The sequence below is a fragment of the Oncorhynchus keta genome, chromosome 16, assembly GCF_023373465.1.
Source record: "Oncorhynchus keta strain PuntledgeMale-10-30-2019 chromosome 16, Oket_V2, whole genome shotgun sequence".
In the NCBI taxonomy this organism is placed as follows: Eukaryota; Metazoa; Chordata; class Actinopteri; order Salmoniformes; family Salmonidae; genus Oncorhynchus; species Oncorhynchus keta.
The window spans coordinates 10,390,512-10,406,354 of record NC_068436.1 but is presented as its reverse complement, the minus strand read 5'-3'; the positions used below and the strand labels follow the sequence as shown (position 1 = coordinate 10,406,354).

At 43.7% G+C, this 15,843-nt stretch overlaps 1 protein-coding gene across 1 annotated transcript; it reads right to left on the bottom strand.

Moving 5' to 3' along the window:
- Positions 1–183: 183 nt before the first annotated feature.
- Positions 184–14,929, bottom strand: LOC118395488 (Krueppel-like factor luna). The gene is made up of 8 exons (XM_035789305.2): positions 14,390–14,929; positions 12,223–12,332; positions 11,879–11,990; positions 11,550–11,707; positions 8,816–8,906; positions 8,426–8,550; positions 2,218–2,311; positions 184–1,745 (listed from the first exon to the last, which is right to left on the bottom strand). The coding sequence occupies exons 1-8, from the start codon at positions 14,685–14,687 to the stop codon at positions 736–738; spliced, it is 1,998 nt and encodes a 665-aa protein (XP_035645198.1). The 5' UTR covers positions 14,688–14,929; the 3' UTR covers positions 184–735.
- Positions 14,930–15,843: the final 914 nt, after the last annotated feature.

The following is a 15,843-nucleotide window of genomic DNA, read 5'->3' as shown; positions in this document are numbered from 1 at the left end:
AACACACGTATTTGCAGATGATTTTGAAAGGACGGTGGGAAAGTTTGAAAATAAAATAAAATTAGTTGTGGCGCGTTGCCACATTCCAGTAGCATTTAATATTACACAATGACTGTAGACCCACTAACAAAAACTGGTTTTCAAACCAACCTGCTGGTCTCACAAAATAACAGAATAGTTCATTTTCGATGTGAATATTTGGTACCAATTACTACCTTATTGTGTTAAGAAAATATGTTTATTTTGATGTCACTGTCTATGGACACATTACTTGCTATTGCATGATTGACACATATTTAGTACCTGTTAAATCTTGCAAATAAAAAAAAGATCTACCCTAATAATATAAAAAATACATGTCTTGGAACACATTTGTTCATATAATATGCACATGATATTCGATATTAATTCCACATTTCAGTTTCAAATAAAGATACTTTATCTAATAATCGCCTAACATAGTGTGTCGGCCATACAATTTACAAGCCCCTTACTTTAACTACTGTAACAACGATCTGGAGTTGAACAAAGGGAAAAAGTGTCACCTGTAAAGACAACTTTCCGCTAATCCCTTTACATTTCCTTTATATTGTAGTGTTTGTTTTGGAGGTTTGGGGGATTGTCGTCTCACATTATTACAATTAGAAGGAATTCCCATTGATGTCTGTGTCAGCAATATTCTATTGCAGATGTTATAACCATGTCCATCCAGCCTACTGATTCTAATTCTATGCCTCACACCCCTCCTCCTACATCTCCACAGACTGACTGCTGGTGCGTCTTGAGGTTGCATATCCAGGCGAAGCGCTTCCCACAGTGGCTACAGGCAAAGGGTTTCTCCCCCGTATGGACCCTCTGGTGTTTCTTCAGGTTGCCAGCCTCAGAGAACATCTTCCCACAGGTGGCACACCTGAACGGCTTCTCCCCTGTGTGTACCCTCTGGTGAGCCTCCAGGTTGGACTGACCGGTGAAGGCCTTACCGCAGGCTCGGCACACGTAGCTCTTTCTCCTTCCGGCCGCATCACAGTGAGGCTGGGCCAGCTGGGCTGCCTGCTGCCCAGCCAGGGTCACCTCGATGTGAGCAAAGCCTTTGGCCGTGGCCCCTCTCCCTGGCGGTAGACCTACCAGGGAGTGAAGGGATTGGGAAGACATACCGGTACTTGTACTGTTGGTGGTGGAGGTAGTTGGGTTTTCTAGGTGAGTCTGTTGTAGCTGCTGTGCTCTGAGGCGTCGTTGAAGCTGCCGCTGATGTGCTTGTTGAGATGCTCTCAAAATGGCTGCCCTGCTCCATGTGGGATGCCCCTGGATGCCCCCACCCACACCCAGAGTGGCTGCTTGAACTCCCTGATGCCCAGAGAAAGGCACACCCTCCCCTGTGGGCCTGACAGTCGCTGAGGGGAGCTGGGGCTGAGGCTCTGGGTCGACAATGAGGCAGTCTGGGTCCGTGTCTGTAGTGTTGTCGGTGTAGGAGCACGAGGGACCACCGGAGGGCGATGTTGATGCCGATGTGTCTGGGGCCCAGCGAGTGAAGAAGGTCTCCAGCTCAAACATTGAGTACTCAGAGCCTAGCGTGTTGGCTGCTCTCTGCTTGCTGAGCTGCTGTGTGGTCTGGGTTGGAGTTGTGTTGTCTGGCGCTCCCTTGGGCATATTGGCTTTATTACCTAGGCTCGCTGCGGGACTGGTGGTTCCAATACATTTTTGTGAGGTAGGGGCAGGAAGTGTGGGTCTTGAGGACTCCCCAGTACCTGGATAAGGATCATAGAAAAGGTGCATGTTTATTTTAAATACTAGTTCAGACGCTCAATCTGAGTTTAAAGACATGGTAAAGGATGATAAGCTAGCCTTTTACATGTAGATTTGAGGAATGGTTTCCCAAACTCACCCAAACCCCGGATGCACGTTCTGGTTTTTGCCCTTGATTCAAATAACCAACTCATCATCAAGCGTTGACTATTTGAAACAGCTGTGTAGTGCTAGGGGAAAACCAAAAAGTGCACCCAAGGGACCCTGATCAGGACCCTGATTTAGCAGACACTCTTATCCAAGGCGACTTACACTTAGTGCATTCAACTTAACAGGGGTCAGAACTGGCCTCGTTTCCCTCATTAAGAAAATAGCTTTTAGTAAACTAATATAAGTGAGTAGCTCAGTGACACTGTCTGGTGGGCGCCGACACGGTTGTCATCCATTCCTGGTTTATTTTCATTCTCCACTTACATTCTGCTGCCAGGTCAGGTCCACCTGTTGCTGTGATACTTCCCAGATTCTGTCCCAGTCTTAGTGTTGATGGAGTTGATTCAGGAGCTGCAGGCTAGGAAGAAGAGAGGAGAAAGAGCCTATGAGATTAACTAAAAACTAGATAGATAGCGATCCGTCCAACGCATCACCGAGGGCACACTGCCTGCCCTTCAGGACATCTGCAGCACACAGTGTCACAGGAAGGCCAAGAAGATCATCAAGGACCTCAGCCACCCAAGCCACGGCCTGTTCACCCCACTACCATCTAGATGGCGGAGACAGTACAGGTGCATCAAAGTTGGGGGTTTTCCTATTCTGTTGCATTACAACCTGTAATTTGCATTACAACCTGTAGCATTCAGCAGTCACATAATTAGTTAATTAAAGTCTACCCGTGTGCAATCTAAGTGTCATATGATCTTTCACATGGTCGCAATATATATACACCTGTTCTGAAAGGCCCCAGAGTCTGCAACACCACCAAGCAAGTGGCACCATGAAGACCAATAAGCTCTCCAAACAGGTCAGGGACAAAGTTGTGGAGAAGTACAGATCAGGGTTGTGTTATAAAAAGATATCAGAAACTTTGAATATCGCACGGAGCACCATTAAATCCATATTATTTTCAAATTGACACAACAAACCTGCCAAGAAAGGGCCGCCCACCAAAACTCACAGACCAGGCAAGGAGGGTATTAATCAGAGAGGCAACAAAGAGACCAAAGATAACCCTGAAGGAGCTGAAAAGCTTCACAGCGGAGATTGGCGTATCTGTCCATAGGACCACTTTAAGCCATACACTCCACAGAGCTGGGCTTTACGGAAGAGTGGCCAGAAAAAAAGCCTGTTTGGTGTTCGCTAAAAGGCATGTGGGAGACTCAAACATATGGAAGAAGGTACTCTGGGTCAGTGGAGACAAAAAAATTGAGTTTTTTGGACATCAAGGAAAGCACTATATATCTGGCGCAAACCCAACACCGCTCATCACACCGTGAACACCACCATGTTTTTCATTGGTAGGGATTGGGAAACTGGTCAGAATTGAAGGAATGATGGATGGCATTAAATACATGGAAATTCTTGAGGGAAACCTATTTCAGTCTTCCAGAGATTTGAGACTGGGACGGAGGTTCACCTTCCAGCAGGACAATGACCCTAAGCATACTACTAAAGCAACACTCGAGTGGTTTAAGGGGAAACATTTAAATGTCTTGGAATGGCCTAGTCAAAGCCTAGAACTCAATCCAATTGGGAATCTGTGGTATGACTTAAAGATTGCTGTACACCAGCGGACACCATCCAACTTGAAGGAGCTGGAGCAGTTTTGCCTTGAAGAATGGGCTAAAATCCCAGTGGCTAGATGTGCCAAGCTTATAGAGACATACCCTAAGAGACTTGCAGCTGTAATTGCTGCAAAAGGTGACTCTACAAAGTATTGACTTTGGGGGCTGAATAGTTATGCACGCTCAAGTTTTCACATTTTTTGTCTTATTTCTTGTTTGTTCCACAATAAAAAATATTTTGCATCTTCAAAGTGGTAGGCATGTCGTGTAAATCAAATGATACAACCCCCCCAAAATGTATTTAAATTCCGGGGGGTACTTTCGCAACCCTGTCCTGAACCTTAGTCACTGTAACTAGCCGGCTATCACCCAGTACTCTACCCTGCACCTTAGAGACTGCTGCCCTATGTACATAGTCGTTGAATACTGGTCACTTTAATCATGTTTACATACTGTTTTACCCACTTTCATATGTATATACTATATTCTAGTCAAGGCTCATCCTATATAATTACTGCTGTACACACCTTTTATATTCATATACTGTCCATAATGTCTATACACACCATCATATACATATAGATTTATATTCCGGACTCTGACATTACTCGTTCTAATATTTCTATATTTCTTAATCCCTTTCTTTTTCTTTTGCGGAATTTTACATGATTTGTTTTGTATTGTTAGGTATTACTATACTGTTGGAGCTAGAAACATAAGCATTTCGCTACACCCACGATAACTTCTGCTAAATATGTGTACGAGATCAATACAATTGGATTTGATTTAGAGGTGTTACTGTAATATTCTGTTGCACCACCTTTTGCCTTTAGAACAACCTCAATGTGTCAAGGCATGGACTCTATCCAAGGTGTGGAAAGCATTCCACAAGGATGCTGGCCCATGTTGACTCAATACTTCCCACAGTTGTGTCAAATTGGCTGGTAGTGGATCTCCACTCTGAATAGCTTGTTCCATCTCATCCCGCAGATCCTCACTTGGATTGAGATCTGGTGACTGGGCAGGCCACTGCAGTAAGCGGAATTCACTGTCATGTTCGTGGAACCATTCCTGGACAATCTTAGCCCTGTGGCAATTCGCAGATGGATGCATTGCTGCCATGAATGGATGAGCCTGATTGGTAATGATGTTCAGATTTCCATTCCTGTGACATCACCCTCTGAATGACATACATACACAATCCATGTCCCAATTATCTCAAGGCTTAAAAATAATTATTTAACCTGTCTCCTCCCCTTCAGCTACACTGATGGAAGTGGATTTGACAGGTGTCAACAATAAGGGATCATCGCCTTCACCTGGTCAGTCTGTCATGGAAAGAGCTGCTGTTCCTAATTTGTTGTATACTCAGCGTACTGTAAATCAAACATATATTTAGGAAAGTCTAATTCACCGTTTTGACTTCCGTGGCAATAAATAATAATTCATTAAAATGAGTAAATTTGTTAAAGACATGCTCTGGAAGCTGAGTGGCGCCATTTTCCCTACATTTACCCCCACGTGGGCCAGCCCCCAAGCAATTTGAATTTCAACCAATAAGATTCAGCCCCTCGCCATTTGAGTGACAGCTAGCGAGACGCACACAAAGTAAAGCGAAAGAGAGCAATGACATGGGTGCACACATCTGCACATTTGTGATGTAGAACACAATTTTCCCGGGACCACTTTTGGCTCGTAGGTGCTACTTTCAGAACTACTGGCTAAAAAGTATACAAAAGTACCGGAGAAAGTCTTTAAGTAGTAACTATTTGATTTCCATTTTAGGCATATATTGTGGATGTGATGAATGCTCTTTAAGATATTGATATTGTGTCACAGTTGAGGAAATTGAATGTCCTGTGATGGAGTAATGTAATGTTAATAACCACATTAATTCATTCATCGTTTTTGCAAAAAAACACTTTAATCTTCTTTTAACATTACAAGATAAGGACATCGATCAAAGTTTCACAGAATTGTGACACAATAGACTTATCCCTACAAGCGTAGAGCATTTTGGACTCCCCAAAAAACATGTGTACCATCACCTAACAAGATATTTACATGTTTACTGCTAACACATGGTTACTTCAACCCATTTACTGGTTTTTGGTGTATGCTGAACCTCTACCTTGGTGTTACAAGGGGAATCAAACATGAACTATTCTCACCACATATAATTTTCATACAGCTTTGTGAGTAGAAAACAAATACAGTTGAAGTCAGACGTTAACATACACCTTAGACAAATACATTTAAACTCAGTTTTTCACAATTCCTGAATTTAATCCTAGTAAAAATTCCCTGTCTTAGTTCATTTAGGATCACCACTTTATTATAAAGAATGTGACATGTCATAATAATGGTAGAGAGAATGATTTATTTCAGCTATTATTTCTTTCATCACATTCCCAGTGGGTCAAAAGTTTACATACACTCAATTAGTATTTGGTAGCATTGCCTTTAAACTGTTTAACTTGGGTGAAATGTTTCAGGTAGCCTTCCACAAGCTTCCCACAATAAGTTGGGTGAATTTTGGCCCATTCCTCCTGACAGAGCTGGTGTAACGGAGTCAGGTTAGTAGGCCTCCTTGCTCGCACATGCTTTTTCAGTTCTGCCCAGACATTTTCTATAGGATTGAGGTCAGGGCTTTGTGATGGCCACTCCAATACCTTGACTTTGTCATCCTTAAGCGATTTTGCCACAACATTGGGAGTATGCTTGGGGTCATTGTCCATTTGGAAGACCCATTTGCGACCAAGCTTAAACTTCCTGACTGATGTCTTGAGATGTTGCTTCAATATCTCAACATAATTGTCCTTCCTCATGAAGCCATCTATTTTGTGAAGTGCACCAGTCCCTCCTGCAGCAAAGCACCCCCACAATATGATGCTGTAACCCCCGTGCTTCACGGTTGGGATGGTGATCTTCGGCTTGCAAGCCTCCCCCTTTTTCCTCCAAACATAACGATGGTCATTATGGCCAAACAGTTATATTTTTGTTTTATCAGACCAGAGGACATTTCTCTAAAAAGTAAAATATTTGTCCCCATGTGCAGTTGCAAACCGTAGTCTGACTTCTTTATGGCGGTTTTAGAGCAGTGGCTTCTTCCTTGCTGAGCGGCCTTTCAAGTTATGTCGATATATGTCTCGTTTTACTGTGGATATAGATACTTTTGTACCCGTTTCCTCCAGCATCTTCACAAGGTCCTTTGCTGTTGTTCTGGGATTGATTTGCACTTTTCGCACCAAAGTACGTTCATCTCTAGGAGACAGAACGTGTCTCCTTCCTGAGTAGTATGATGGCTGCGTGGTCCCATGGTGTTTATACTTGCATACTATTGCTTGTACAGATGAACGTGGTACCTTCAGACATTTGGAAATTGCTCCCAAGGATGAACCAGACTTGTGGAGGTCTACAATTTTTTCTCTGAGGTCTTGGCTTGATTTTCCCATGATGTCAAGCAAAGAGGCACTGAGTTTGAAGGTAGGTCTTGAAATACATCCACAGGTACACCTCCAATTGACTCAAATGATCTCAATTAGCCTATCAGAAGCTTCTAAAGCCATGACATAATTTTCTGGAATTTTCCAAGCTGTTTAAAGGCACAGTCAATTGTGCCTTTCTGTAAACTTCTGACCTACTGGAATTGTGATACAGTGAAACAATCTGTAAACAATTGTTGGAAAAATTACTTGTGTCATGCACAAAGTAGATGTCCCAAACGACTTACCAAAACTATAGTTTGTTAACAAGAAATTTGTGGAGTGGTTGAAAAAATAGTTTTAATGACTCCAACCTAAGTGTATGTAAACTTCCGACTTCAACTGTAAATATGCCTATTACCATCACCAGCTATAGGACTCCCGGGAAAAAATAATCAAATGACCAAAAGGACTGTCTTGATCAGATAAGAAAGAAAAGAAAGACAAAATTACTCTAACTACACTAATCTCGGACACCCAGAATTAAAATATTGCATAATTGCTTCAGACGCTCGAGCATCTGTCCACGAGAAATTTCACTAACAACCCTTCCCTAAGCCCCTTTACTAATACTAAGTGTCTATATTAACGGCCAAGAGTTAATCATGATATTTTTTCTCTCTCCCCTGTAGTACTACTGCTGAGGATGATGTTGTAGTACTACTGCTGAGGATGATGTTGTAGTACTACTGCTGAGGATGACGTTGTAGTACTACTGCTGAGGATGATGTTGTAGTACTACTGCTGAGGATGATGTTGTAGTACTACTGCTGAGGATGATGTTGTAGTACTACTGCTGAGGATGATGTTGTAGTACTACTGCTGAGGATGATGTCGTTTCTGGTGTTTCTTTAGGTTGCTAGGGTCGGCAAAGCGTTCCCCACAGAGCGGGCAGGCGTATGGCCTCTCCCCCGTGTGAACGTTCTTGTGGATCTTAAGGTTCCAGTACTGAGAGAAGTGCTTCCCGCACACCATGCACCCAAACGGCCTCTCGCCCGTGTGGGTTCTAAGGTGCGGTTCTAGATTAGCCGGAGAGGAGAACCCTTTACCGCAGAACTTGCAGAGGTATGCCTTCTTTCTTACCACTTTCTTCCTACCGCATTTGTACGTCTCCTGACCTCCCTGTGCCCCGTCCGACCCCCCCATTCCGACATCATAACCAGCCATGTCTGACCCCTCTCTAGAACCCATAGAACCTGAGAAGCTTCCGGAGCTTTCTACAGTGAAACCCCTGTGCTGACCTATCTCAGAGCCAACAGGCCCCATCCTCCCTCCCATGATCAGCATGCCTGGGCCTGCTGGGTAGGAGAGGTTGAGGGAGGACGGTCCTGGGACACTAGCGTCACCACAATCACCACTGCCCCCATTCGTCCACAGCGGAAGGGGGTGGTTCTCGTACGACACACGGCCATAGCTGACCTCCGTGGTGTGGTGCCTGGTCGTCCCGGGGTGGTGGTGGGTGTGGTCTGGGGGTGAGTTGTGGTGGGTGGCCTCCAGGGGTAATGCTCCTCCTCTGTAGTTGTCTCTGCTGGACTCCTCCGGCCCTTGAGAAGAGAACACAGTGTCACAATCACACCACTGGCTGTTGCTGAAATCAATGGGAGAACTAAACTTGTGGAATGTCAATGCCATTAGAACATGTTTTCAAAGCGTTATGCTCTGGAACAGGCAGGGATGGATGCAACAGCGTAGTCTTTACATGGGATCTAAGTAGCCTTGTGTCATTGGTCTAACCCCTTGATTATCAAGTCCTGCTGTTAGCACCACTACCACCGCACCCAGCCCTCCACCCCTGTAGTCTCCACTCACCCTCCTGGATGCTGAGTCCTCCACCCCGTGGGTCCAGATCCTCCACCTTGATCAGCAGGATGTCAGGGTCTCTGTCCTCCACCGCTGCAGACTGGAAACACAGGGACGGACCAGGAATTAGGCATCACAATTACTATTATGCAATGAATCGTATTCATTTCTAAATCACACACTAGAACTGTGTGACTGGACTAAATCTATGGACCAATGATTATAAATTGTGTACATCTTACATGTATCCAACATGTATTTTATGTAGTTTAGATATTTCATATTTATCTTGTTGCATCATCTGATTAGCGAATGGATGTCTGTTACTCAGAACCTTTTAATATTGGACCTCTCCAATTAACTATTGTGGTTATAGTGACCTTATGGGTTTGAGTGATTTGATATAATTTATTTAAAATATTAAGTGACATTAAGAATTTATTGGAAGATTAACAAAGGTGTCTTGCTGAATATGGATTAAACAAATATTAACTATTTATGAGTGTTCTTGCAGGTGGTGGGAGATGTTTCTGTGTGACACTTTCAAGCAGCTCCAGTACAGCTTTTCTTATTGGTCAATCGTTTGAATCCATTCAGATTTCCTTTGTCCGCCATATAAACCACTATTGCCTATTCATTTCAATAATGACAGAAACCTCAGTGTAAGGAATGTATTTTATTCATAATAGTTCCATATGTAGAAAAACATAGAAGAGGCATTGTAATACATGTTGACTTTTAAGGGGAAAGATTGTTATAGTAAAACTGCCACTCATTCATAAACTGGCATTAAATAACTTATTTACAAAGTGAATTTGTCCAATGTCAAATATCCCCTTTAGTGTTAGATATACAGTACACTTTTAGATATGTACACAAAGCTAACCAGCATCATCCACTCCAGATTTACTCTTTAAGGTTGACATTTACCACAAATAACTTATCGGTTGATTATTTTGGGTCAAATATTCACCCTTCCTTAGTCCACTGATATGAAATGTCCTATGTTCATAATCAAAACCACCCATCATACCCAGGAACATTTCCACGCGTACCCATGTATCGGGGCCTCCATCATGAGTTCATGATGACTGACCCGAGAGCAGTGTTAAGTTTGTTAGTTTGTCAAATCATTCATAAGGTCCTCCTGGCTAGAAACATTAGGCTGGTTTCTAAAACACAGCGGAAACTTGATTCTCTTGAGGAGTAAGAAAAACTAAATGAGTAAGTTAGGGCCCTCGCCCCAACCTAGGTGAAGCTAATTTATAGTCATATTTATTAGAATCTCCACTAGCTGCTGCCCAGGGGGGGCCAAACAGGATTAAAACAATTAAAACCACAAAATATAATAACACATCTACAATATTACAATGCATGTCTGAGTAGAGTGCGTGTGTTAGCATATGCGCTGGTCTCTTCAGTCTGCGTTGTGCCATAAGGTTTAATCCGTTTTTTAAATGTTTTATTTTTAATCAGATTTTACTGCTCGCTTGAGTTACTTGATGTGGAAGAGAGTTCCATCTATGTAGTACTGAGCATTTCCCAGAGTGTGTTCTGGACTTGGGGACTGTGAAGAGACCCCTGGTGGCATGTCTTTTGGGGTATGTATGCGTGTCTGTGCTGTGTTAGCTGTCTGAACGGACAGTTTGGTGCTTTCAACATGTCAATACCGCTCACAAAGACAAGTAGTGATGCAGTAAATCTCTCTACTTTGAGCCAGTAGAGATTGACATGCATGTTTTTGATATTAGCCCTCAGTGTACATTTAAGGGCCAGCCGTGCTGCTCTGTTCTGGGCCAAACGTAATTTTCCTATGTTCTTCTTTGTGGCACTTGACCATATGAGTGGGCAGTAGTGCAGGTTGGATAAAACTAGGGCTCATGTCCGGGGGATATACGTCTGGATGGTTCCTCTCGTGGTGGGTCTTGAGGTTGCGTATCCAGGCGAATCCTTTCCCACAGAGCTCACAGTGGAAGGGTTTCTCCCCTGTATGGACCCTCTGGTGCTTCTTCAGGTTGCCAGCCTCGGAGAACATCTTCCCACAGGTGTTGCATCTGAACGGCCTCTCTCCCGTGTGGGTCCTCAGGTGGATCTCTACTTTCTTGGGCCGGTTGAACGCCTTGCCGCAGAAGTTGCAGATGAACAGTTTCTCCCGGGCACTAGTCCTGTGGGGGACCTTGCCGTCCCTCGTCAGGGGGAAACCAGTGTTGCCGCTGCCAGTGTTTCTGCCCCCGCCGCCGTGTGCCCACCCGTTCGCGTCAGAAGTCGACGGCATCGCAATGTCACTGATGGAGCGGGATTGTGACGGGGCGGCCATGTTGCCATGGTTACCCTGGAACCTTCCTCCTCCCCCAAACATTGCAGACATTCCACTGTCGCGGCCCCACTTCTCCAGAGGCGCCTTCCCTTCCTCCCCCTCCTCCTCCGAGTCAATGTTCAAAACCTCCTCTCGGTTCCCCGGGAGATGGCGGTGGATGGTGACCGAAGCAGGAAGTGGACGGCGGTGCCCGGACTGAAACGACGCGGCAGCCTCGGCGACTGTGCTGTAAGAACAAGATGGCTGCCCGGCCCCAGGCGTCTCTGCCTGGCTGCTCTCATTAAAGAACGACACAAGCGGCCCCAGACCGTCCCCTCTGTCGTCATCACCACTGTACATATCAAGCTCAGCAGGGTGGGGTTGGTGCAGCAGTCCTGCGTGTTGGAGTTCACTGTCAGACTTAAGGAGAGGTGCCGAGCCACTGACCTCCACACGGTGCCTGTTCCTGGGGCCCTGCTGCTGCTGCTCGGGGTGCTGAGGTTGGCTGACCTGCTCTGGGCCATGGGCTGAAGCAGGTGGATGCGATGTGGTGTCCCCAGGGCCGGTTCTACCGCTGCCTCCACGAGGTCCACACTCCACCAGTCCTGGAAGAGAGAGGAAGGGATTGAAAGCAGGTTAATGTTTAAATCAAGTTAAATGTATGGCCAGGTTGAGTAGTGTGAGAATGGAGCCTTGATGTTGATCAAATGTATGGGGTGAGTAATTACAATATCTGCAACACAGCAACCAAAGTTGAGATGGACTAACACACTCACCGTCCTCTCCAATCAGTGGTACGTCGTCTGCCTCTGTGTCTCCAAGGGGATCCTCCATCCTCTCCTCTTTGACCAGCAGAGACTCAGGCTCCACAAGCTGCAGATCTGGTGACTGGAAGATCGAAAAGTCAGGAATTAACCGTGTAAATATACACCACAACATGGTTGATAATGACCTACTGGTGACTGATGCTGCCAAGTGCTCAAAATGGTCAAATGGGCCATTGTGTACTGTAGGACTATGTTATAATGGAATATAACAGTTAGCCACCAAGCATATTTGTTTTCTTGAACTGTGTAAGACATTGACAACCAGTATTACAGGATAGGTTTCTTGAACTCACCTTGTCTCGGATGGGGTTGGGATGCATCTGGGAACTGTTGTGATCATTATTGGCTCCAGGGCCTCCTGACCACATCCCCATGGGATCTAGCTGTATGTCGTAGACACCACCTACAATAAAAAAAAAAGTTAAAAAAAAAAAAAAGACGTGTAAAAAAAATTGCAGGTTGACTCGAGGTCACATTGGCCTAGATGTGTTTTGTCAGATATTAATGACCAAAACAAAGGTGGGTCCCAATGACTGTATACAGTGAGTGTACAAAACATTAGGAACATGCTCTTTCCATGACAGACTGACCAGGTGAAAGCTATGATCCCTAATTGATGTCTCCTGTTAAATCCACTTCAATCAGTGTAGATGAAGGTAAGGAGACCGGTTAAAAAATGATTTTTACAAGCCTTCAGACAATTGAGACATGGATTGTGTATATGTGCCATTCAGACGATGAATGGGCAAGACAAAATATTGAAGTGCCTTTAATGGGGTATGGTAGCAGGTGCCAGGAGCAACGACTTGAGTGTGTCAAGAACTGCAACGTTGCTGGGTTTTTCCCACACTCAACAGTTTCCCCGTGTGTGTCAAGAACGGTCCACCACCCAAAGGACATCCAGCCAACGGCATGCCAGTGGTCAAAGATGAAAGAGGACAAAGGAGGCTGACACAAATTGTGCAGAGAAACAGATGGGCTACAGTTAGTCAACTGACAGTCCACTACGACATCGGTGCCCAAAGACCGATAAAAGAATGCGCGACTCGTTGGTCCGTGACACGAATGGGGTTGACGACATTATAGAGTTCCACTTCTCTCAGCAAAATACAAGAAACTGTGGTTGCAGTGGGCTAAGGAACGAAAACACTGGACACTGGAGAAGTGGAAAAACATTGCCTGGTCTGATGAATCCCAGGTTCCTGCTGCTTTTCATTGATGAGAGGACTAGGGTATGAAAAAAAAAAAAAAAAACACGAGTTCATGCATCCATCATACCGCGTGTCAACATTGCAGACTGGTGGTGGTGGTGTTGTGATAGTGTGGGGTGTGTTTTCATGGCACACATTGGGTCCCTTGATAAAAACGTAGCAACGTTTGAATGCCACAGGATATCTGAACGTCGTTGCCAATCAGGTGCATCCCTTCATTGCAGCAGTGTATCCATCTGTGAATATTTTTTCCCAGCAGGATAATGCCCCATACCACAAGAATAAGATTGTCCAGGAATGGTTCCAAGAACATGACAGTGAATTCAGCTTCCTGTTTTGTACACTCCGTGTAGGTGGCCCCAAAGACTCTATATGTAGCCCCAATGGGGGGGGGGGGAAATGTCAATATCACACAAGTTGATTGTTTTCCAGTCGGGCTGGGCAGTAAAATGTAAAAAATGTTGACTAACTTCTATAATGCTATGTTAATGTTTTATTTGTTACTCGAAAAAATAGTAATGACTCGAAAAAATTATGGCAATCAGCAATTTTCTAACTGGCGATAAAAAATGGATGAAAACTGCGAGCTAACTAACTTTCTAGCACAACAAGTCAACAACTACGGGTGGACAAGAGTTTTGACAAGCTGTATCCCTTCTAGACAACATTTTCCCATTCAAATCCCATCAGAAGACACATGTTGAGGTCTGGAAAACAATAAAATAGGTTTTGATTTGAGTGCACATGAATTTACTGTTTCACAAAATAGAGGCATACTAAGACAAGAAACGTTACACAATTATAAGTTGGTGCAGGAAATGAATAGATTTAAATGCTGGAAATTAACAAATAACTATACAAATGGAAACAATTGGTCGAGTACCAGAGTTTGAGGCTACAAAATAGGACTTTGATTCCTATGTAATGTTCTACAAAAATGACTACTTTACTATCAGTTGTCCTTCGATTATTTATGGCTAAAGTTTGATTTAACAGTATAAAACAATAAGAATGGACAAAGTCCATTAAAAACATGTTTTTTTATGTACCTCCCAGAAAGTATATTTAGAACTTGTATTATTCAGAACCGTCAAATATCGTCATACCGTCAAAAATAAAATAACGTATTATGATATTTTGGCCATGTCACCCAGACTTATTTTCCAGGGGTGTTTTTTTTATTGACTTTATCAGCAGGGTAATCAAATAAACTAGTATCAGATCAGATCTGGCATTACAGTCTTCTTACCAGTTGATGAAGACGACCCTCTGAATTTCTCATTGGTGTTGATATGAACTCTGCTGTTGGGACGGCTGTTCATAGCGCTTTCCCGTAGTCTTCGTTCGGCGTAACCACGGGCCATCTTCAACTCGAGAAGATTCAGCTTTCGCTTTAAACCTTTGTTCTCCCTTTGGCATTGTGACATTTGCAAACTTACAACCGCATAATCGTCGTCTACTAGTTTACAGATTTCTGCCACGGCTGCATTGGCCAATACCTCCATAATGGAAGCTAGCTGTGTCTGGAACGCAAGGCGACTCGACATTTTTGAACGACTGGCTCGCGAGCACAAAAAGTCGATAAATACAGTCTCATGCGATGTATATTGGATATTTTAAATCACGTTCACTTCAAATATCGACAACGACTAAGTTGGACGAAGTGATTCAACATAAATAGTGGCCTAATAGCAGTAGTTGACTAGCTCTGTAGCTGCCGTTTCTTCTTCTGCACGACCAGCCTCTCGTCAGCAACACAAAAACAAATTATTTCCGGGTCACGAAATTTACGAAACGTTCTAAAGAAAAGTTCCCCACGTAATAGTAGAAAAGTGTAATTAACCTGTATTTATTCATGATATATGAAACATAATGAGTCAATTTGTTTATATTTAAGTGACATGTGTATTAAATGTGGGTTTTAAAAGATGTTCCAATGTCAAATAACCCCCCCCGATACAATACATTGTATATGAAATACATATTGGTTCATAGAGAGAACTATTCTAGATGCCTACGTAAAGGTGGGGTGGCGATTACTCACTAGTGTCTGTAGAATATATATTGAGTGTAATTTCTATATGCCCAGAAACACTCTACTCCACTCAATCCATTGGTCCCAATGCAATACACTAAAGGCATACAAATTACATATTGGTTTATAGAGAGAAAACTATTCTATGTGCCAAAGTGGGATTGGGATAACTCACCGTGGTCTGTAGAATTTATATATGGTGTTATTTTAATGGGGCACTGAGGTGTAAATACCCAGTAACACTTTCTACTTTCCCCACTCCATTCACTGCAGTGCAATACACTGTAGGCCTATAGGTGAGATTAGTTTAACACAATGTAAACTTGGTCTGGCATACCTGTAAACCAGGGTTTCTCAAACTCAGTTCTGGGGGTTCCCCCTGGGTGCACATTCTTGTTTTTTTCCCATAGCACTACACAGCTGATTCAAATAATCAAGGCTTGATAATGAGTTGGTTATTTGAATCAGCTGTGTAGTGTTAGGGCAACAAAAAAAAAACATGCACCCAGGGGGGCACAGGGCCAAGTTTGGGAAACCCAGCTGTAAACAACCTATATAGATTAACCTAATGATGATGAGCCAGTTGCACCTTTTACACATGTAAATCAGCCCAAGGCCAGCCTTGACCTGTGCCAAACAAATGCATATGGCCTGCCTGACAAATAACA

Excerpts from the sequence above, each read along its gene's own strand:
- LOC118395488 (XM_035789305.2), bottom strand. The coding sequence starts at position 14,687 with ATGTCGAGTCGCCTTGCGTTCCAGACACAGCTAGCTTCCATTATGGAG. Across the intron at positions 11,991-12,222 it reads CCAACCCCATCCGAGACAAG|TCACCAGATCTGCAGCTTGT; the intron begins GTGAGTTCAAGA and ends TCGATCTTCCAG. Across the intron at positions 1,746-2,217 it reads ACCTGACCTGGCAGCAGAAT|GTACTGGGGAGTCCTCAAGA; the intron begins GTAAGTGGAGAA and ends ATCCTTATCCAG.